General features: G+C 48.6%; 1 protein-coding gene across 6 annotated transcripts in view; it reads left to right on the forward strand.

Annotated features, from left to right (window-relative positions):
* Window positions 1-21,439, forward strand: part of TRIO (trio Rho guanine nucleotide exchange factor) — a 369,954-nt gene that overhangs the window by 288,210 nt on the left and 60,305 nt on the right. For all 6 annotated transcript variants that reach the window (XM_067730390.1, XM_067730392.1, XM_067730389.1 and 3 more), the window contains one exon: window positions 2,424-2,667. In XM_067730390.1, the coding sequence (XP_067586491.1) occupies window positions 2,424-2,667 (244 nt within the window). The remainder of the gene's footprint in view (window positions 1-2,423; window positions 2,668-21,439) is intronic.

Genomic DNA, 21,439 nt, shown 5'->3' on the forward strand with positions numbered 1-21,439 from the left:
CTGGCCGCTCCTTCCTCCTGCACATCGCAGCTCAGCCCGGCGACCGTCTTCTCTTCTTCTGTGGTCTCTGTGCTGATGCCCAAAGGGGGGACAGGAAACACACAGGCAGAGTTCACTCCCGAAGTCACAGAGGAAGAGCCCATGTTTTGTTTTGGTTTTCAGACCGCTCATTTTTACAGCAAACCTATCTTACCTTTTTCACTTCAGCAAATGTGTGACCACTTGCTGGGTACAAAGCCTGCTGCTAGCTTCCTCTTACAAGCTGTGCGCCGGCCCTTGGCACCTGGGGCCTCACACACTGGGCGTGGAAAGGTCGCAGAAGAATGACACAAACCTGCTTTCTGGTGCGGAGGACAGACACACACACACACACACACACACAACCCAAAGCCTGGCTCGTGTCAGACTTGAGACGTAATTTGTTTAAGGACAGAGTGCTAAGGACGGTAGACACAGGAGCAGCTTCTCAGAGGGATTTGACGGGGGCTGAGACGAGAGCAGCTGGGGAGGTGAGGGCTCCAAGCAGAAGGGCTCACGGACACAGGGCATGCAGAACCCACCTCAGAAGGAGGACATGGCCGCTCTGGGCTGTGAAGCACGGGAGAAGCACGAAGCCTGCCCGGGGAGGCGGGCTAGGACCCGGTGACGGGAACGTTGCGTCTTATACTAGGGAATGTGTGCCTAAGGTTCTTGAACAGGAGGATGGCATGTGTGAGCATTTTAGGAAGGGAACTGTGGCAGCAGTGTGCAGGTGGTTTGGAAGGAAAGCCTGGATGGGGCAGGGCACTCAGGGGACCAGTGCAGAAATCCAGATGAAGTGATTGGTGTGGGCGTGCTGACGAAGGGAGAAGTCAGAAACACATTCTAGAATCCGACTGACCGTGTTTCAGGGGTGCAGAGGAGTGCGGTTGACTGTGATACTGTTACCCAAAAGGCAACGCTGGAAGAGAAACAGATGTGAGGGCGAGTAATGAGTCACGTCCCAGACTCACTGCTTTGAAGGGATGGGGAAGCAGCAGGCCCGGATGCCTGCTCGGAAGTGCCCAGCATGGAGGCTACGGCGTGCAGCCTGAGCCTGGGGCTGCCCGGATTGGAGGGCCAGAGGGGGTGGGCCAAGGACGGGGAGCTGGTCACAAGGTTCTCCTACAGGGGGGCGATAGTGAGCATACCTGTGAACTGTCCCCAAGGAGCGTTCGGTCGAAGGGAAGATGCACAGCAGCGGTCGTGAGAAGGCCCTACACCTGTTTTCCAAGCAGAGATCATGGAGTCGGTGCTCTTTACAGAGTTCCTGGGTGTGCTTCAAAGGGCCCAAGACTTAGAAGAGTTCGGACAGAAAATGGGAGTGAGCTGAGAGGAGGGAAGGAGGGAAAGGCCCTTCAGGCCAAAAGCCACGTGGCACGTGAGGGGTCAGCCGGTGTCCACGCAGCATGTGGAGGGACGTGTTGAGGCCTGGGGCTGGGAGGGAGCCCGGGCGGAGCTGGGGTGGGGGGCAGCAGTGTGGGGCAGGGAAGCTTGCGCTAGGGAGTATCCTGGGGGCTGGCGAGGGCTCTCGAAGGGTTTTGGAGAGAGAAGGGCGTGCTCCGCCCGTACTTCCGGATGCTGCGCTCCCTGCTCTGCGGCTCTCCTCCCGATCCGGGGGGCACAGGCGCTGCCCCGGCTGCACCGCTCTCGCCAGGCCGGAACCGACCTCCAACTTTATCACCGTATTTCGCAACAATCCCCGCAAAGGCCTACAAGCAGAGTTCTTACTAGTTTGCCCTAAGTTTAAAAATGAGTGCAGTTGACCTTTAAACGAGTGCAGTGCCCTGGTCCACTCATATGTGCATTGTTTTTCAATAAGTACATATATGTGCTGTAAATGTATTTTCCCTTCCTCATGATTTCCTTAATAATATTTTTTTCTAGCATACTTTATTGTCAGAATACAGTGCATAAAACTTACGACATACAAAATACGTGTTAGTCAACGGTTCATGTCATTGGTAAGGCTTCTGGTCAACGGTAGGCTACCAGTCGTTATGTTTGGGGGGATTCGAAAGTTAGACGCAGATTTTTGACCGTGCAGGGGGGTCGGCGCCCCTAACCCCGACGTTGTTCAAGGGTCACCGGTATGTGGCACTCTTTGAGAAGGGACATATGTCTCAGGCACAAAAGTAGTTGGACACTCATGGAAAACCATCAGATTCTGACAGTGTAACACACAGAAAATCATTATTATACATTAGAATGTGAAAAAGTAAATGTTCGAGTGTTTCGAAAGGGACGTAAATTAAGGGACAGGGAAACGGGAGAGCCCTCGTTCGGCTGGTGCCCGGTGCTCTGACCCAGCTGTGGAATGGGAGCCGAGCTCCCGGCCCAGGCGCCAGCCTCGCCCGCTGAGGGCCGGTGGCTTGGGCTCGCTGACCTGTCCCCTCCCTCCCCAGCTGTCCGGCGGCTGTGAGCTGACGGTGGTGATCCACGACTTCACGGCCTGTAACAGCACCGAGCTGACCATCCGCCGTGGCCAGACCGTGGAAGTCTTGGAGCGGCCCCACGACAAGCCTGACTGGTGTCTGGTGCGGACCACCGACCGGTCCCCCGCGGTGGAAGGCCTGGTCCCCTGCGGCTCCCTGTGCATCGCCCACTCCAGAAGTAGCATGGAAATGGAGGGCATCTTCAACCACAAAGGTAGGAGTTCGCGGGCGTGGATGGCAATGACGGTCCTACTGGAAATGACACCGGTGCTTCTGTCCCTGCTCCCTGCAGCCTCATAATAGGTACGATCCCTCTTGGTCACTCGTGCCCCAGTCCGTTATCCCTGTGTCTCCGGGCCGCCTTAATCCATCTGGAGCTGAGATGGAGTAAGGATTTCACCTGTCACTCAGAAATAATGAAGCATCGCCTCATTTCCCAAGGCCGTGTAATAAGATAGCCGGTTAGCGAAGGACAAGGGGGCTGTTGTTGGGGGCCAGTGCCATCCATAAATGGAGGAGACAGAGAAGACGCTGTTCTCCTCCAGGTGGTGTTGGAAACAGGTAGGGGAGGTGGGACCAGACTCAGCATCTTCCTAATCAGGTTTTCACATTGTGGATTCTTTATTTTGTTAGTGTTCAGTGCTAGACAGTCAAGCATGCAGGTTCTGAGAGTTTGTCTTTATAGCTTGATAAAGTGTCTTGGGGCATCCCAGACTCCCCAGGTTCCCTGCCTGGAGAGGGAACGCAGCTGGACCCCCCGGTGGGGAGGCTGGCCAAGTCAGGCAGGGCTCAGTGTCAGGGGTCTGCAGCTGTGACAAGAGAGGTGGCTTTTGAAAAAAATGCTTTTCAACTGAAATAACAGGGTATTTGAACAAAACGGCATTTGGCACTGGGGACTCCTTTAGAGGCAGGCAGCTGTAGCAAGGCCGCTTTTCCACGTGTGCCTGGATGGGTCAGTAATGAGCTCCCCGCGGGAGTATGAGCGTCTGTTAATCCTGAATGTCCAACATGGCTGCTGCTGGACTGATGTGGCTTGAAACGGGACCTGTCTGAATCGAGCTGGTCTGCAGGTGCAAAATACACACTGGATTGCAAGACTTACCACGAAAAAAGAATGTGTAATTATTTTATAGTCATTGCACACTGGTACTATGGCATACTTTATAGGGTGGGTTAAATAAAATGTATGTTAAAATTAATTTCACCTGTTTCTCTTTACCACTTAAATGATGGCTACTAGAAAAATTTAAATTACATACGCAGCTTGCACTGTGTCTGTTGGACGGTGCTGGTTTAATCTCTCATCTTACTGAGAAGCTAATTTGAGCCTTTAAGACCTTTTCAGAAACACTGAGCTACATAGCTTCTAGAAAAATGCAGAATGGGTAGAGTTTATACGCTTCAAACCGCATTAGGTCAGTCTTCGTTTTTCTGCCATGCTGGCAGATGGCCGATTCTTCCAGATCTGGGGGTCAGCAGTTGGTTTACCCTTCCTGAGAGAACTCCATTATACTCTGCATATTCCAGTTCTTTTAATTTTGGAACATTCCAGTTGCTCCCTCCGTTGGTCAGCTGTGCCCTCTTTTTTTTTTTTTTTTTTTTTTTTTTTTTGCGGTACGCAGGCCTGTCACTGTTGTGGCCTCTCCCGTTGTGGAGCACAGGCTCCGGACGCGCAGGCTCAGTGGCCATGGCTCACGGGCCCAGCCGCTCCGTGGCATGTGGGATCTTCCTGGACCGGGGCACGAACCTGTGTCCCCTGCATCGGCAGGCGGACTCTCAACCACTGCGCCACCAGGGAAGCCCCTGTGCCCTCTTTACATTCGTCCTGACGCGTCCTGCAGACCATCCTCTGGCTGCTGAGGGGTTAGTCATGGCGCTGAGCTAAGTGAAGCTGCACAGGAAATAGCCGGTGACTCGCCCCCTCGGGAATTACAGGCCCGACCATGTTCCGGATCCCTCGGGGCCTAAATGTGACTGTATCATCACCTCAGTAAGCAGCTGGAAGAATTAGGCTGTGGTGTCTCCAGGGATCCAAAGAGAAAGGCAGGGAATTTCCCAATTTTGCCCCGAAGCTGAGGCATCTGCTTGCAATTACGGGGAAGCTGCCCCTGAGTGCCAGCAGCCCTGGACCTGCCCGGCTGTGGTACCAAGTTCTGAGTTCAGATAGCGGCTGGTGCTGGGCTACCCGTTGGCCCATCGCCTGGGTGTTCCCAGAGTTGCATAATGTAGTTAAGTCCTTGAGTCTGAGTTGAAAAGGAAGTACAACGTTTTTTTCAAGTTCATCTATTATATGCAGAGGAGCCCCGGTGAACTTAAGCTACAAATAACGTTTGTTCTGAAAGATTTCTTTTCACATGACCTTTCCTGTGGTGTGTTCTCTACTTCCTGGTGTCCGCAATTGCAGGCTAGCCCAGCAGAAAGAACCGTGTATTTATCACACTTGCCTTTGTCCTGAAAACTTCCTACAGAGGTTGGGTTTGTGCTTGTCTTCTGGCTTGACTACCATTCACAGCCTCTTCTCTCTGACGTTCTGTGACTTTCCGGCACCTGAGACGTCACTCCTCACGAACCCTCTGCGTACTGAGAAGGTGTCTCTTCGCTGAGTAGAACCTGTTGTGAACTAACAGTCAGTTCACAGATTGGGGCTCGGAGCCTTAGGCACTGTTTTCCTCCTTTTCCGAATTTTTGTTTTTCCTGTAGTGCAGGGAAGCTCTTGAGGTGGCCTGTTCCTGGCAGTGTTGGGACTTGGGTGGCAGATGGGGGAGGGAGGATCCTCCTTGGGCTCTTGGACAAGCCTCTGCCGGAGCCTCCTGTGCACGGTCAAGTCCAGGGGATCGGGCAGTGACCCGCGGCTCCATCTAGGAGAAGAGTCTTCGTCGGGTAGTCGGGGCAGCAAGGGGCGAGGGTCCAGAACGAGCCCCAGGGACTGCGGGAAAGAGGCCGCCGCCCCCCTGGGGAGCAGGAGGTCCCCAGGGCATCTGCTCGGCGCCACAGCTCCCCTCCTGGCTCTCGTGTGCAGAGGACCGCGGGCTGTTCACGTACCACCGCGCGCTGGGCCGGCGGGGCTGCTGCTCAACCGGCCTCTGCTGGCGCGGCGGCTCATTCGGAGTCCTTTCCGTCTGAGAGCCGGGCTGGGCCGCAGGGCCACTGCAGGGAGGGGTCCAGTGCGGCCCCTCCTCTAGAGAACTGGGCACCCCGCGCCCCCCAGGCCTCCTTCGCAGGGTCGCGCGCGCGGGCCATCTGGCCTTTCACACGCTGCAGAGCTCCGGAGCGCCGGCGGGGCGGGGGGTGTGTGTGTCGTGATGTCTCGTCCCTGGTCACTCGCTGTTGATCTGGTTCCTTAAATGTCTGTGATTCTTGCTGCTCTGACCTTCCAGGTGGAGGAACAAGCACATTCGCTAATCTCTAGTCCCACAGTTTTCTCAGCCTTAGTGCTTCAATTTGTTCACAACTCCCCAATCCAAACACCTTAAGTTTCCAGGTGAAAAACATGCCTGTTGAGATTAAATGTCTGTGTATTTGGTTGTGTGTGATATTTAAGAATCGCAGTGTGGCTGTGAGGATCAATACTCAGGTCAGCCCAGAGGGACCCATTACGCACTGGGACCACCGCCCGGGTCGCAGGCGCTCTGAGGCGTGGCTGCAGTTGGACGTCTGCTGGACGGCACGAGGACTTAGGATTTATGAGCCCCGGGCTCCTTGGATCATGCCCAGTATCCCTGGGTGATGTCGGGGGAGGATAGAACATCACTGATTTAAACGAACAAGAAGTATAATTGTACAATTTGTTCTTCAGGAAGATATTTTTGGGTCTGAGGCTAGACTCCAGTGTGGACATGATTCAGGGGAAAGGTCGGTACGGGAGGGTAGCCGTGGAGCGGCGTCCGTCGACGGGCAGCCTTGGTGTCTGGCATCTTGCTCTCATCTTGCCCTGGCCGCCCTTCTCCCCTCTCACAGCCTCTCAGTCACAGGCGGCAGGCAGGCAGGCAGGCAGCAGCCACTGTAAGCAGAACGGGGCCTCTTCAAGTCCCTGTGCCCCTCCAGCGCGTGTGTGTGGTTCACACCACCTCCCACCGCAAAGGTTCTCCTGGTCTGGGGCCCAGTGAGTCCGCCGAGCAGCCGGATTGAGAAGCAGTGGCCCCCAAACCCCCGCGTGTGGCCATTGCTAGGCTGCTGATACAGGGTCACGGAATTATCTTTAGTCTCTCAGAAAATGCACAGGATTTTTCTGTCCTACTGTCTCAGCGTGGAAAGCTGTCACTGTTCTCTGTTTATTTACTTTAGTGTTGGTCCCAGAAAGTAAACGGGAATATCAGAAATGTTTATATTCCCGACGAGGCCCGTTCACCACATCGCCTTTTGGTGCTACCCTAGACTGAGTAGGTCAGCTGTTCTCTTTCGTCACAGCCAGAACTACCATACGTGATAGTGTTTGAGAGCTTAGCTCCATGGTTCGGGGGTAACCCAGCAAGCATCCCTGGAGCAGTGCAGGGGCCCTGGATGGGCAACAGTGCCCAGCGTTGGCGGTGAGAGGGTGGGAGATACTCAGTAAAAGTAGGATTGTCCCGGGTCAGTAACCGGGCAGAGTCGCATCCCGAGCTTCCTGCAGGACACATGCCTGAAGCGCGTCGTGGCGGCCTTTGGACTGTATTTGCTTTTTTTAAGGGTAAAACAGTAATCTGTCATCAGTCTTGAGGAGCTCCTTCCACTGTCCTCACACCCGGATTATTGCATCTGAAGGACTGCCCATGTGACTGTCATGGTGCCACTTGTCAGTTGAGGTCTTCCACTGCCTGGCCTGGCCCACTTGGAGTTGCGCTTTTAGCCACCACTGAATTGTTTTTTGCTAAAATTCAGCTTTAAGAGAAGACATTTCGGGGGTGAGAGTGACGTTTTATGGTGGAGCCTTTAGAAGAGGTGATGTGTTGAACTCGCAAGGTCTGTGCTTTGTGTCAGGAGGACCCGAGTTCTGATTCCATCTCTGTCTTCGGTGACGTTGCAACCCGGGGCCTGAGGTGGGTGGCAACGGGTGGTCCCTGAGGTCCTCCCCAGCTCTGACGTTCTCAGGTTCTGTTTCTCATGAGACCTTTCTGAATGAAAGCCAATTCCAAACCTCCCCTTTTTCCTTATGCTGACCCCTAATGAGGTGGCCAGGTCATGTTTTTGCTAGTTTGTTGATATATTTAGGAGAAAATACCCACTTAGGAACCTTGGCCTTAACCTCTCTTGAAGCTGTTTATAAAGTTTTTCTCTCTGGGATAGTGTATAGGTCAGTACTTGCATTTCACTTTGAAGAAGCTAAAAACATGATTATTTTTTCCCTCTGAATTCTTCATTAGAAAAACAGAGGAGCAAAAACATGAGACATAAAATTTGTTGCTTGCTAACCACTTGGGCCTCTACGCCCTGGGGCTTTGACTCAGCCCACCACACTTACTGAAAAACGACGTTCCGGAAATAATCCCCTGTGGTTTCCGGTTTACCACATCACCTACAGAAAAGTGGGTGCTATCAAAATCAGGTCAAAGAGAAAACCCAGGAGTTATCTTTCATAAATGCAGTGATATGTGATTGATATCAGTGAAATGGGACGTTTTCTTTAATCCAAATGAAAACTAGGAAAGTGAGATTTTTCGTGAGAAACTACCTGAAATGTAGGTTTTTCTCTGGCTTCCACCTTGGGCTGCCTCCTTGTCTCTCAAAACTCTGCCAGGGTTTTCCTATCCATCCTTCTCTCTGCCTGAATATTTGACTCTCCAATATTCAGTCACTAGACTGTCCTCCCAAGTTTTTGTGACTGGTTTCTTTCACTTAACATAACGTCTCCAAGGTTCATCCGTGTTGTAGCCTGTGTCAGAATGTCCTTCCATTTTAAGGTTGACTCTTACTCCGCGGTATGGACAGACGCCAGTTTGCTGTCCATTCACCTGTCGATGGACACTGGGGTCTGCTGTCAGTAGCTGCTCTCCTCCAGTCTCTGCTTCCCGTGCATTGGGGAGGACACCCAGACGTGGAATTGCTGGATCATGATAGTGTTGTTTTTAATTTTTGAGCATGCCTACCACATTTTGGTACCTTTATCTAAAGTGTGTATTTCAAGCATATTCTCCTTTCCATCGCCACCGTTGCCTCCTTACCACTAAGTCTCCCAGCCTCACTTCTCCCCCTCTTCTTGCAGCTAAAACACAAATCGGGTCATACTGTGCTCCTGCTTAAATTCCTTCAGTGTCTTGCTGTTGGTCACAGAATAAAATCCAGTTTCCTAACATGTGCCACAAGGCGTTGCCCCTCATGCTCGTGTGCACAGGTACACACACGATGAGTGCACACACCCCCTCTTTCTCCCCCTGGTGTGGTCGTAAAGTAACGGGGAGTGGGGGTTCTTCCTGCCTGACACTCCTGTCCCTTCTCACCAAATAAAAAATCCTACAGGAAAATATGAATGGATACAGTGAGTCTGGCGGGGGGATGAGGGTGCAGTTAACAAGTATTTCAACACAAAGGCTAACATCAGGGTAACCTGAGAAAGGCCTCATGAGATGATGAACTCCAGGGACCACTAAAGACACACAAGGAACCTCATAGGAACTCACTGAAAGAACTTTAAAACGTTTTAGTAGGAGCCATGGGTGCAGTAATAGTGCTGAACTTATAAATGTGATGGAGGGAGGTACAAGTAACGCAGGCTTTAAGCAGCAGGGTTGACGAGGGGCAGAGAGCCTCCGCCCACAGCCGTCATGGAGAGAAGGGACCCTGAACAGTGGGCACGAGGGCTTTAAATGGAGGCCTGGGGACTGGGACTTCCCTGGTGGTCCAGTGGGTAAGACTCCGCACTCCCAACACAGGGGGCCCGGGTTCGATCCCTGGTCGGGGAACTAGATCCCGCATGCATGCTGCAACTAAGAGTCCACATGCTGCAACTAAGGAAAGTCCGTGGGACACAACTAAAGACCCCAGGTGCCGCAACTGAGACCCAGCACAGCCAAAAAAGAAAAATCGAGGCCTGTAACTTGGGGGGAAAGGAGCCTCAGCAGTGTTCACAGGCAAATAAATGAGTACGGTTCATCGTAATCCGCTTTGTCCAGTTCTGTTCTGTGTTTTTTACTTTAAAGATACACACCTTACATAGATGAATCCATGGGGCCACTGCTCAAAGTTGTGAAAAATGGACATACCATTTATACCACATGCAATTTCTTAGAATGAATGAATGGATGAAGTGTCCCTGTCCCAGACCTGGAGGTTATAAACTCCACATCTGATTCTCAGGGTAACCACTGGCATGGCCACTAGGTGAGGATAAAATTAGGGCACCCAAGTTGCAGTGCGTCTGAGCCCCTATTGCCCCCCCTCCAGGGCTGTTCTCCTCACCTAGCCTCTTCAGCCTCCCTGGCCACGTCGGGGCCCTGTGAGGTCGTGGCTCTGCCTGCTTGCTGGGTGGCGCCCACCACTGCCTGCCCCTCAGCTCCTGTGCCCCTCGGTCCCGTGCTGTACAGGTGAGACCAGGTGACAGGACTTAGCAGAGGTTTGCAGATAGTGGAAAAGTAGGACTCCGATGGCCACTGGTGCGTCATCCCGCAGGAGTCCCAGGCCCTGGCCTCACCACCTGCGTCCCCAGCCAGTGCCCGACATCTGGTTTTGGCTGGCCCCAGCTCAGGGGCACTTTAAAGCGGTTTCCCTGTTTGGAATACAAGCAGTTACTAAGATTCCTCACCCCCATCCAGACCACCTTCCCAGTTCCTGGGACAGCATCCACTCCATGCAGCCCAGCTGGCAGAGGGACGCCCCATCCTGGGAGAGGAAGCCTGGCCTCTGTGCACGGGCCAAGGCCTCATCCTGTGCTCTCTCCCCAGCCCCCCTGCCACCCAGAAAAGCAGCATCTCTGCAGATGCTCAGGTGCTTCTCTACCTTCGATAGAAATCTGTGCAACCAAAAATGGAGCTCCCGGTCCCAGGCCTCTTGCATTTCTTCAAGGATATTGGGGAAAACTTGGTTTAAATTTGTTCAACCCAAATATATCATCTTTCCCAAGTCATGAATCCCTCCTCCCCAAGGATGAATCTAAGTCTTCTACCACTGATGAATGCTTATGACTTTTTAAATGACGTGTATGTTTTTGGAATACGTAAGGCATTAAAAAGGCTTTAATAATGTTAAAATTTTTCGTTGAATAGTTTGTGATTCTGCTGTATTCAGACATTTGCTTAGTGCCAGATTGTCCCCGTTAATCAGAAAACACATCCACCCCAGACACACCAATGCATAGACGTTCGAACCTGTATGTGCCCACACGTTCTTTAAGAATATATATAATGGAAGATCTGTATATATATATTTTTTAATTATCTTGGAAAAGAGCACTTTTTCGTCTGTTTGAACAGCTGCTTATGTAAATCCCTGTGGGAAGAAAAACCGAGGAACAGACAGTTGCACCAAGAACAAAGACTTAGTCTCTCCCCTGAGCCCTGTGGATCCGGGGCTCGCGGATCAGCCCGAGGCCTGTGATTAAGGAGCGCTTTCCATGCAGCATGTAATTACGGAGCCTCACAAGTGGGCCGTGACTCTCCTGAGTGCTTCATTTTGGAGGTATTTTCATGCGCCAACTTTACGTGAAAGTGTTCATTAAAACAGGAAAAAACCATGAGCAGGTATTGACACCATCCATATTAGCTGATCACAAAAAATTATATATATAGCAAAGCCATAAACAATGAATGCGAACAGCATCTTCCCACAGCCGGTCATGACACAGTGTTCAGGGAAAGGTATGTAATCAGGGGAGAGGTGATCCCCAGGGAGAATTGAAACGTGTCTTGTTCGGGGTGACTTGGGGCCGGGCGGGGTGTCTGCTTCCTGCCTCTCTGTGGACTCGACGGTTTTCACTGCCTCCTTTCTGACACGTACGCATACCAGACTTTGCGATTTGTTAGACAAACTGGGGTTTCTCTTTTAAATTTACTCTGATCAGCGCCTGCAGAAGCTGTGAAAAATTACAGGGAGATGATGTGCTTGGTAAGAGGTTGTTCAGTAGCACAGTGTGCTGGTTTCCTTAAGTATTTTGAAAATGAATAAATGCTGTACCTGCAGGGGATGTTCACGTATGTTTCAGTCAGAGTCAGTCGGCACTTCTTTCCTGATGGTATTTACTCGATCGTGGTTCTGAGGACACCTGATAAAACTGCACCTAAGCGCCCATGGGCAGGTGTGGGCCAGAGAAACTAAAGTGTGTTTGGCTTTGGCTTCTACGTGCCTTTCTCTGTTCTGAGAAATGGGAGATGATTTTGTGATTATTTTGTGTGCCTAGAGCTTACTTTCCCATCAACAGTCCGAATTTTGAAAGATTTGACTGTAGATCCTCATAACTGAGCTGCACACGGCAAGGAGAAGGGAAAATACCTTCAGAGATCCTGGCTGATTCAGAAGCAGCGCGCCCGGAAAGCTTTAGAATCATGTGTCCCTGGTCAAATCTGATGGAAGCTGTGGTACCTAGTCCCAGAAGAACGAACATCGGTACACAACTTTTACGTACGATTTCAGCGACGCCACATTCGTAACTTCTTTTCTAAAGAAGGGAAGAAATAACAAATTTTAAAACTTATTTTTAGATGTTTTGTGTGGTTCAAAAATAAAACTGAAAAGGTATAAACTGAGAAGTCTGGTTCCCACAGTCCCACTGGCCACGTATAGATCACCATTTTTATTCATTCCCACCTTCTACATCTGGCACTGTGTTAGGCACAGATAAGCATGTATTCATTCCTCCTTCCGTTTTCCTACATAAAAGATAGCGTATTTTGCCCCGGCTTTGTCACTCAGCCTTACCTTTTAGGAATGACTTTAGTACGTGGAGAGGTGCATGCCTCTTCCTTTCTCACGGACAGGAGAGCTTCCCATGTGCACGTGGCTTAGGTTAGTACCTAGTACAAGGCTGAGCACCCCAGGTCGCTTCTGGTCTGCTGCTGTTATAAAGAGGGTCACAGAGGATCACTGTGTGTGTCTTTTCCTTCATATGCAAGCTTGTGTATACAACGGAATTCTACAAGTGGGATTGGTGGGTTGAAGGGTCAGTGCATTCATGGAAAACAGACTTTTGAAGAAGAGTCACCTGCATCATAAATTAATCACATCAGAAAAAAAATCACAGTAAACATGCTATTTAATGACATTTGTTTTACATATTTTTTATTCTTGATCAGAGTCGTGATATTTGCACTGTACTGAACCCCTTGAGCTCTCTAATTTCATCTTACCCACCTAGGAAAACAAAAAGAAACTATCCCCTTGGAGTGAGAGTACTCTTTAAAATCATTCATGTAAATGACATCAGAAGTTTCCATGTGACTCCTGTGAGATGAGATTTTGGTGGACGTTTTCCCACAGAGCTCTGCACAGGAGCGTGCAATATTAATGCAGATAATGTTTCACCAGTGTCTGCATTTGACTGCAGATTCAGTCAAAGAGGTGCAAATTGGGGGCTTGACACTAAATGTAGAGGGGTCGTAGTTTCCAAGGAATGGGTAACCTCCCGTAGTGTGTGTCTAAAAATAGCTTTTTGTGGCACTTCTGTTTTGCTTTCCACCTGAGCCAGGCTGCCTCTGAATCCAGGCCGCCCATCACCTGTGAGAAACACATTCCGGAGACAGTGCTGTCCGTGCTTGTCACAGGCTTTGAAGTCTCCATATAATCTCTATACTTTATGAAGGCTTCACTTTCCAATCACGAACATTTCACAGTGAATTTTGAAACATGCTGTTTTTAAAACCATCCCCAGTGTAACTTTTTTCTTTCTTTACTGACACTCTGAAAAGATTTTGGAGGGAAGAGAAGAGTGCGGGAGGCTGGGGGTCAGTCGGACGGTTCGAGAGGTTGACCTTTGAACTCTGACCCCCAGCCCAGCTCTGTCTAGAAGAAGGGTCCTGCCCCCTTCCTGGTGCTCTCTGGACAGAGTGGGGCTGCCCTGGAATCTTCTGACATACTTCAGTGCTTGGGGCTTCGAGGCGCATGGTAGCGTGGTCTGACCAGTGGTGGCTGGGATGCCTTGGACATCTTGGTTGTTCCACGTGGCCAGCTATTCAAGGGGGTTGTCATTTTCCCAAAAGTCTTCTGACCAAGCTCAGGACAGGGGACCCAGCGTGTTTGTCGTCTGAGGGCCCTCTCAGACATTCGAGAAGACAGTAAATAGGCTCACTCACCTTGGCTGCGTTGCAAGGCAGCTCTGGGATTCCGTATTCTTTTCCCTGTGTATTCAGTTGCATCCTTTTCCTCCCCCACCCCTTCTCCTGGGTCTGTAGAACTTTGAATTTTCTAGAAGGAAAGAATATTAAGTTCTGTTCTTAGAGATAGATTAGCTTCCGCCTCAAAATTAATGGGACCATTTCAGTTCCAGATTATGGAGCACATTGTTATCAGACGGGGGCAGAGGCTGCGTTAGTCATCCCGGGGTGTCATAACAAAAACCACAGAGTGCACGGCTTAAACAGCAGACGTTTACTTTTTCATAGTCCTGGATGCTCGAGGTCCAAGATGAAGGTGTGGGCAAGGTTGGTTTCTTCTGAGGCCTCTCTCGTTGGCTTGCAGACGGCCACCTTCTTGCTTGTCCTCACATGATCCTCCCTGTGTGTATACCCCCGGTGTCTCTCTGGGTGTCCGGATTTCCTGTCCTTGTAAGGACACCAGTCATATTAGATTAAGACCCACCCTTACAGCTTCATTTTAACCTGGTCACCTTTTTAAACACCCTGTCTCCAAATTTGGTTACATTCTGAGGTACTGGGGGATAGGACTTGAACTTAGGAATTTGGCGGGGGGGTCGTAATCAGCCTACAGCAGAGGGGCTGTTGGAGCCTCAGAAGAGTAACAGTAATAACAGGTAAGATATGTTGAGGGCTTGCCCTGTGCCAGGCACTGTGCTGCTTTTCTGTACATTTAATCCTCAAGATACCCCGATGGCAGTGTATACTATTATCATCCCTGTGTTATGATAGGGAAATGGAGGCACAGAGAAATTAACTTGACCAAGCTTAGTAGGCGATGGAAAATGGGGTTTGAAAAGCAGCGGTCAGCCTTCAGGGCTCAAGTTCTTAACCCCTGTGTGTCCTGCTCTCCATACAAGCTGGAAGGAGCCTCTGGTCCCGGAGGGAAGCTGGAGCCTCTAGAGACAGACTCAGTTGCCCAAGGCCAGGCGGTATTGGTGGAAGAGCTGATTCCGGAAGCCGGTCTCCCAGGCCCGCCGCTCTCGAGGCCATTTGCCTTCCGTGGGCTGTGGGCGTTCCCAAAACTACCCCACCACCACCCCCAGCAGTCAATTTTCTCTGAGAAGGATCCATTTTCAACCTTCTGGTTTCACTTACGATACGATAATTCCAATTGCTTTCCACCACCCGAAGAAGCCACCTTGATGGAAATCTGTCCTTTTTCCTTCTCTTTAGGTCCCTCCCCTCCTCTCCCTCCTCTGTGAGTCAAGCACAGAACTTGACCGTCAGGGGACTTGTTGTGAGTCAGTGAACGGAAGAACCAGTAGCAAGAGGGAAAATGAAAATTTTTTTTTTTTTTATCAATTTGCATCCAGGAGTAAAATTTTCCTGCTCCCTCCCTGCCTAAAAAAATAGGAGTCTGCCGCTTGGCCTTCCTTGGAAGAGCTGGAGAGATAAGTAAGCTTCCTGTCGGGGCTTCCCATTCACCCTGACCCCTCCCTGGGTTCTCCTGTGGCCTGTGTCCTCGCTCTCTGATGCTTCACAGAACTGGGACATGAAAGGCGCGTATTGGCTGCCAGGAGTTGGCGACATTGCTCTAATTTTTTGAACACTATTGTTTTTGTTAGTTTTTTAGGGAACGTTCTTGTGGGGTTACCATCTCATATTGCCATTCTGCAAATAATCCACACGCTGATGCAAACAGAGAAGGTCACGTAGTGAGTTAAAGTGGGAAAGAGGAGGCCTTGAATGTTGGTTTTGTTCAAGTAAGAGAAAAACTCCCACCGTTTGTGAAAAGATAGTTAAGTAAAGCAGTGAAAAGGAGCCTATCGAGTTTTTGGCACCCAGATGAAGAGTTTGAATGCCTCAATAAAGGTGCTTTTGTGGATTGGCAACTGCGCTAGAAAGCGGCAGGAAATAATGTGCTGAATGGGGCCCTCAGATGCAGGATTCAGTCGTCCTGTCCCCTCCCTCCAGAGCGGGAGGTGTTATCTGCGGGGTAAGAAACCGGACACAACGTCCTCTGAACAGGAGTATCTTTGTGCGTGGAACCTGAGAAACTCGATCCCGGCTGTGCAGCTGTGCAGAGGCCAGCGCTGTGGACTCGCTGGACAGAAAGGAAGTGCCGGGAAGGGAGGAAACCAGGGCCGGGGAGGCAGGATGGGAAGCAGCCGCATGAAGCAGTGGGATGCTCCGATGCTCCAGCTGCAGCGCTGCCTGCTTCTACTAATAGTTGAGGTTTCAGGACTGGATAGAGGATAAGACTGCTGAAAACTTACCGGAATTGTCGATAGCGTTTCAGGTCTCAAGAAAACACTACTAATTTTTAGAGGAAATGATAAATAACATTCCTCATAGTTGTGTTATTTGAGTTTCCATCTCAAAGTGTAGCTCCTGTTGTGTTACGGATCCCATCTTTGGCTTTGAAGATTTCGAGGACCTTTTCATCCTACATTAACTGCCTAATTATTAATGTTTGTTCCCTCTTCAAAAAGCGCTATAATCTTAATAGAAGGACTTTAGGTCCTTTGGTTCATCTGAATTTTAGTTTTACAAATAGCTTTAAGTATATTTTTAGTTCTGATTTAATAAAGCACCATTTATTATATGGACCTATTTTACTGGTGTGAGTTTTGGATTTTTTTTTTTTTTTGAGATGACCTTTGACAAAAAATGACCCTGTCTCATTTTTTTCTGAACAATAACAGGCACTTGAAATTTGAAGTTCTCATTTTAAATATTTGAGGATTAATTATCACAAGAGAAGCTTACCTGAAAAGTGATTTGGGTGGTGGGGGCATTGATTTTGACCAAAAGAATTTCTTGTCAACCAATTTAAATAAAAATACCTTTATTTTTATGAGATCGGCTATTATAATTTTACTCACAGTTATGCGAAGGATGATTTTATATTTCTTCAGTAGATTTTTTTCAATAAATCAAAGATCCCTTTGTTCACAGGTGATCAATTTGCCTAACAGGGTTTTTTTTTTTTAATAAATTTATTTATTATTTTTATTCATTTATTTTTGGCTGCGCTGGGTCTTCCTTGTGGTGCGCGGGCTTCTTCTTGCGGTGGCTTCTCTTGTTGAGGAGCACGGGCTGTAGGTGTGCGGGCTTCAGTAGTTGCGGCACATGGGCTTCAGTAGTTGCGGCACGTGGGCTTCAGTAGTTGTGGCTCGCGGGCTCTACAGCGCAGTCTCGGTAGTCGTGGCCCACGGGCTTAGTTGCTCCGCGGCATGTGGGATCTTCCCCGACCAGGGCTCAAACCCGTGTCCCCTTCATTGGCAGACGGATTCTTAACCACTGCGCCACCAGGGAAGGCCCCCTAATAGGGGTTTTTTCCCCCACAGAAGTTCTCTGACTTCGCCTATTTCTCTGGTAACTTTTTTCACACTCTCAATTTCTTTAGCTGTTTACCTATCTATAACAACATTCAATTTTTTATTTTTAAAAACTTTTCATTTTGAGATTTTTTTTCCCCCTTAATTTTTATTTATTTATTTATTTTTTGGCTGCGGCCCATCTTAGTTGCGGCACATGGAGTCTTCGTAGAGACATGCAGGATGTTTCATTGTGGTGCATGGGCTTCTTTCCAGTGGTGGCATGCGGGTTTTCTCTGTCTATTTGTGATGCGCAGGCTCCAGGGCGCATGGGCTCTGTAGTGTGCAGCGTGCGGGCTCTCTAGTTGAGGCGCGCAGGCTCAGTAATTGTGGCCAGTGGGCTTAGTTGCCCCGCGGCCTGTGGGATCTTAGTTCCCCCACCAGGGATCGAACCCGCATCCCCTGCATTGGAAGGCAGATTCTGAACCACTGGACCACCAGGAAAGTCCTGAGATCATTTTAGACTTGGGGAAAGGCTGCGGAACTAGTATTGAGAATTCCTGGACCCCTTTACCTGGCTCCCCTGATGTGACGTGTCACATGACCCTGGTTCAGTGACCAAAACTAGGAATCCAGCCTAGTTAACTGGGCCACAGACCTGATTTTGGATTTTGCTTTAATGAGTCTTTTTGGCTCAGGATCCAGGACCCATGTCATATTTAGTTTTCTCCAGTCTGTGGTAGTTTCTCCACCTTCTTTGATTTTTCATGAACTTGACACTTTTGAGGTATTAGTCATCCCTTATTTTGTAAGATGTCCCCCAGGTAGGGTTTATCTGATGTTTTCTCATGAGTAAATGGAGCTTATGCGTTTTTGGCAAGAACACCACAAAAATGATGCTGTGCCTCACTCGCTGCATCATACTGAGGGTGCAGGGGGACCCAGACGTGTCTCCTTGCTGGTGGTGGTGACCTCGGTCGCCTGGATAAAGTGATATCTGCATATTTCTCCCTATGAGGCCACAGTTTTTCTCTTTGTAGTTAACAAATACCTTGTGGGAGATGTTTTGAAACCGAGAATATTCTGTTTCTCCTCTTGCCTTTACCCACTCGTTTCCATCCATCTGTGGGTCTTGCCTACAACAATAATTACTGTGGAGCTTGCCTACTGGTGATTTTCTGTTTTCCTCATTCCTGTTAAAATTATTCATTAGAATTCTGTCAGGAAGAGTGCTTCCCCGCCTCATTTATTTATTTAGTTATTTATATTGGTACAGAGTCATGGATATTTATTTTATCGTATGAGTCATTATCCAATACTGTCATTACTTATTTTGTTGCTCAAATTATTCCGGCTTCGGCCGTTAGGAGCTCCTTCAGGTTGGTTTCTGTGTACTCTGGACACATCGCATCATTTTTGGAGCGCTTCCTTGCTTTCTGGCAGTGCGCGGTGCTCCTGGCTCATCTTGTGTTTTCCTTGCTGCAGTGCTGGAGCAACTGTTTCTTTTAGGTCTTCTCAGCAGACATGTATGTGCACCTACCCATGTGTGCACACATGTCTATAGCCATGTTCCGTCTCCCTCTCTCTCTCTCTCTCTCTCCATATATGTATGTGTGTGTGTAGACATAAAGAAACATAACTTTCACATCACGCTGAAACCTCTGACCTCTGTCGAACAACACAGCATTCTTTCTGCCTCTCCTCCGCCTTCCCTTACTTGGAACCATTTACTCTGACAGTGAGAGACCTGCATCTCATTATCCAAAATATGTTTACTTATTTCTTCAATCCTAGTCCAGAAGCCCATTTTTTTTTCCTCTTTGGAAATTAAATATTTTCTTTACCTAAAATGACTTGGCTTTGAAAGACTCAGCTCTACCTTTTCTCACTGCCAACCCATGACAGGAACTTACGATTCTTGTTGTCTTTGGTTTTACAGTATACAATCAAAATACTGTTTTTCAAAGTTGCGTAGTAAGCGCTTTTCTTCCCCACCCTCTGCAGCGTGGTTATGTTTTTCCCTGGCAATACAACTAGGTTCATTTGCTACCGTGTTTACTTTGCATTTGGAGGACACACCCCAATCCTCATTGATCTTAATTACTTCTTTGGGAGTGTGTGAAACATAACCATGCTTCCAAGAGTCAACGTCCCCGGTTTTCTGACATACAGATACGTCTTATTTTTTCTTCCCAGCACCCCTTGCTGTTGAGCCTTACAGAGAATCACTGGGTTAATGCGTTGAAAAGCTCTGTCTTCGGCAGCACATCTTCTATTTCCTTTGTGACGCTTTTAATTATATGCCTAGCCATCAAATGAAAGCAGCAAAAATACCAAAAAAAACAGAATTTCTTGTTTTCCTTCACAAAGTCCACTTTTTAATTTCTACATTGCGTATCTCCTCTTTTGCCATATGCCTAGAATGTTCTTTTTTAAGCCACCCCATTTAGTCAGTTTTCATGTCTGTCAAGCTCACCTCCATCCGTCCTCCGCTGAGCTCACTGTTGCGTTGCACTCCCAGGTCTCACACTGTTGTCGTGGTTTCCTGACCACCCTTCCTACCTGCTAGCTCACACGCACACTGCAGATAGACTCATTCTGTGCTGAAACCTCAGCCTCCCTCCACCCATCCCGGAGCTTCCCAGTCGCTTCCTTTCTGGTCACGGCACATTATCGCCTCTTTTACAGCCAGTCACCTGAATTCCCCAGCCTCTGTTCCCACCAGCTGCTCCCTCCCGCCCTCAGGGCCACGGTTCCCACAGGCTTTGCCCCCCCAGGTCAGCTGAGGTCACCCATGGGTCTTTCTCACCTGAACTTGGTTCAGACTCTTCGAGTCCCGGTCATACCACCGAGGTAGAAACACGCCTTAGAGGCAGAACTTATTTCCAGGAAGCATTTGCCAATTGTTTGGACTTTTCTTCCTTTTTCTCAATCCTCTCCCATCCCTTTCACTTATTCACATCAGCACTTTTGTTGGTTCCATGTTTGTCTGTCCAGCGGTTAGGTTATCACCACTTCCAGGTGAGGGCCATGTGGTACCATTAGTTGACATCATTTATCTTTACTACTTTTTTCAAAATTACATAGTAAACACTCTGCAGTGTCACACTTCCATGAATAGAAGGAAGGGGGAGATGGAAGAAGCTTCCTTCCTTCCTTCCTTCCTTCCTTCCTTCCTTCCTTTACTCCTGCTGTGCTACATTTCTCTGACAGATGTGAACTTGAAATTTGAAGAGAGCAGTCACTGAGGAAATTTCTCATATATCTTCGCCAAAATTATTTTATTCATTTTTAAGCACCATTCCCTGCCTCTTGAGTAGAGAACATATAATTACACATAAAGTAATTAATTTCCCTGACAGCTCTTTTTTTGTTGTTTTTTAATTAATGGCCCTCGCTTGGCAGTCTGTATTTTTGGAAGGGGACAAAGTAAAATATTTAATAAAGGTTGTAGCAAATGAAACCCTAGAATGTCAGTTAACTTGATTTCCTTTAGGACATAATTTTTACTGCTTTTTTTGCCAAGAAGAGAGAGGGTTATTTATTCGGTAATAAAGTTTTCTTTTCTTGCATAAAAAGTGCTCTGTGCAGAATTCCGCCTCTTGCTTGGTCCTGGCATAAGTATGCCATCTGGATCTATCACGGGACCATTTATAAGGAAAAACAAACTTATGCTTTGTTTCTGGTCTTTTAAGAAGAATATGAGGCCTAATGTGGGCCTGTAAATGACAGACCCCACTTTGCAGCAGTTTGTTTTAGGGAGGTATTACAGTGCCGGGGACAGCTTTCTTTGGGCACCCTGGATTTATTCTCTTCTTTTCCTTTTTTAAATAGTTCTTAATTGTCCTAAAACGAGAAGGAACCTATTCAATAATCCCCCCTTGGAAAATGTTTAGGTAACTGAGGGCCAGATTACAGTTTTAGATATGTAAAGAATATTCCAGGTGACTGCCTCACAGCAGGAGCTGGGCCATGAAAGTAGAGGTTGGGGAGCACTGAGTGCTTCTCCAATTAATGAGAAACAGGAGAGGGAGTGCGTCCACTTAGCATAGAAGTTGAAAAGTCAGACTTGGTGATTGTTAAACAATGGATATCCCCCTAAGAAGCCCTTGTGCTGTGTGAGACGGGGAGAAAACACATGTAAACTTTCATAGAGAGAGTGAGCATTTCTGTAGGCTAAATATCCAGTTTCTGAAAAGGACAAAAATAAGCTTTTAAGATGCTTTAGTAAAAATGCCTTTACAGATCACAAGTAAGGATATTTATTTTCACTCGTACGGCTGCTTCTTGTAAGGAAGGATGAAGATATGTTTTCAATAAGCGAGGAGCGGCATTGCAGTTCAGTGATGTAACCAGTTGGCTATAGACCGAATTACGTTTCTTTTTGATATCAAGTCACATCAGGAGGCACTGTGTTTGTTGTGTGTCTCAGAGAAGCCCTCCATCCAAAGGCACACAAAGCCCGAGTCAG

This window comes from Pseudorca crassidens, chromosome 3, assembly GCF_039906515.1.
Source record: "Pseudorca crassidens isolate mPseCra1 chromosome 3, mPseCra1.hap1, whole genome shotgun sequence".
Lineage (NCBI taxonomy): Eukaryota > Metazoa > Chordata > Mammalia > Artiodactyla > Delphinidae > Pseudorca > Pseudorca crassidens.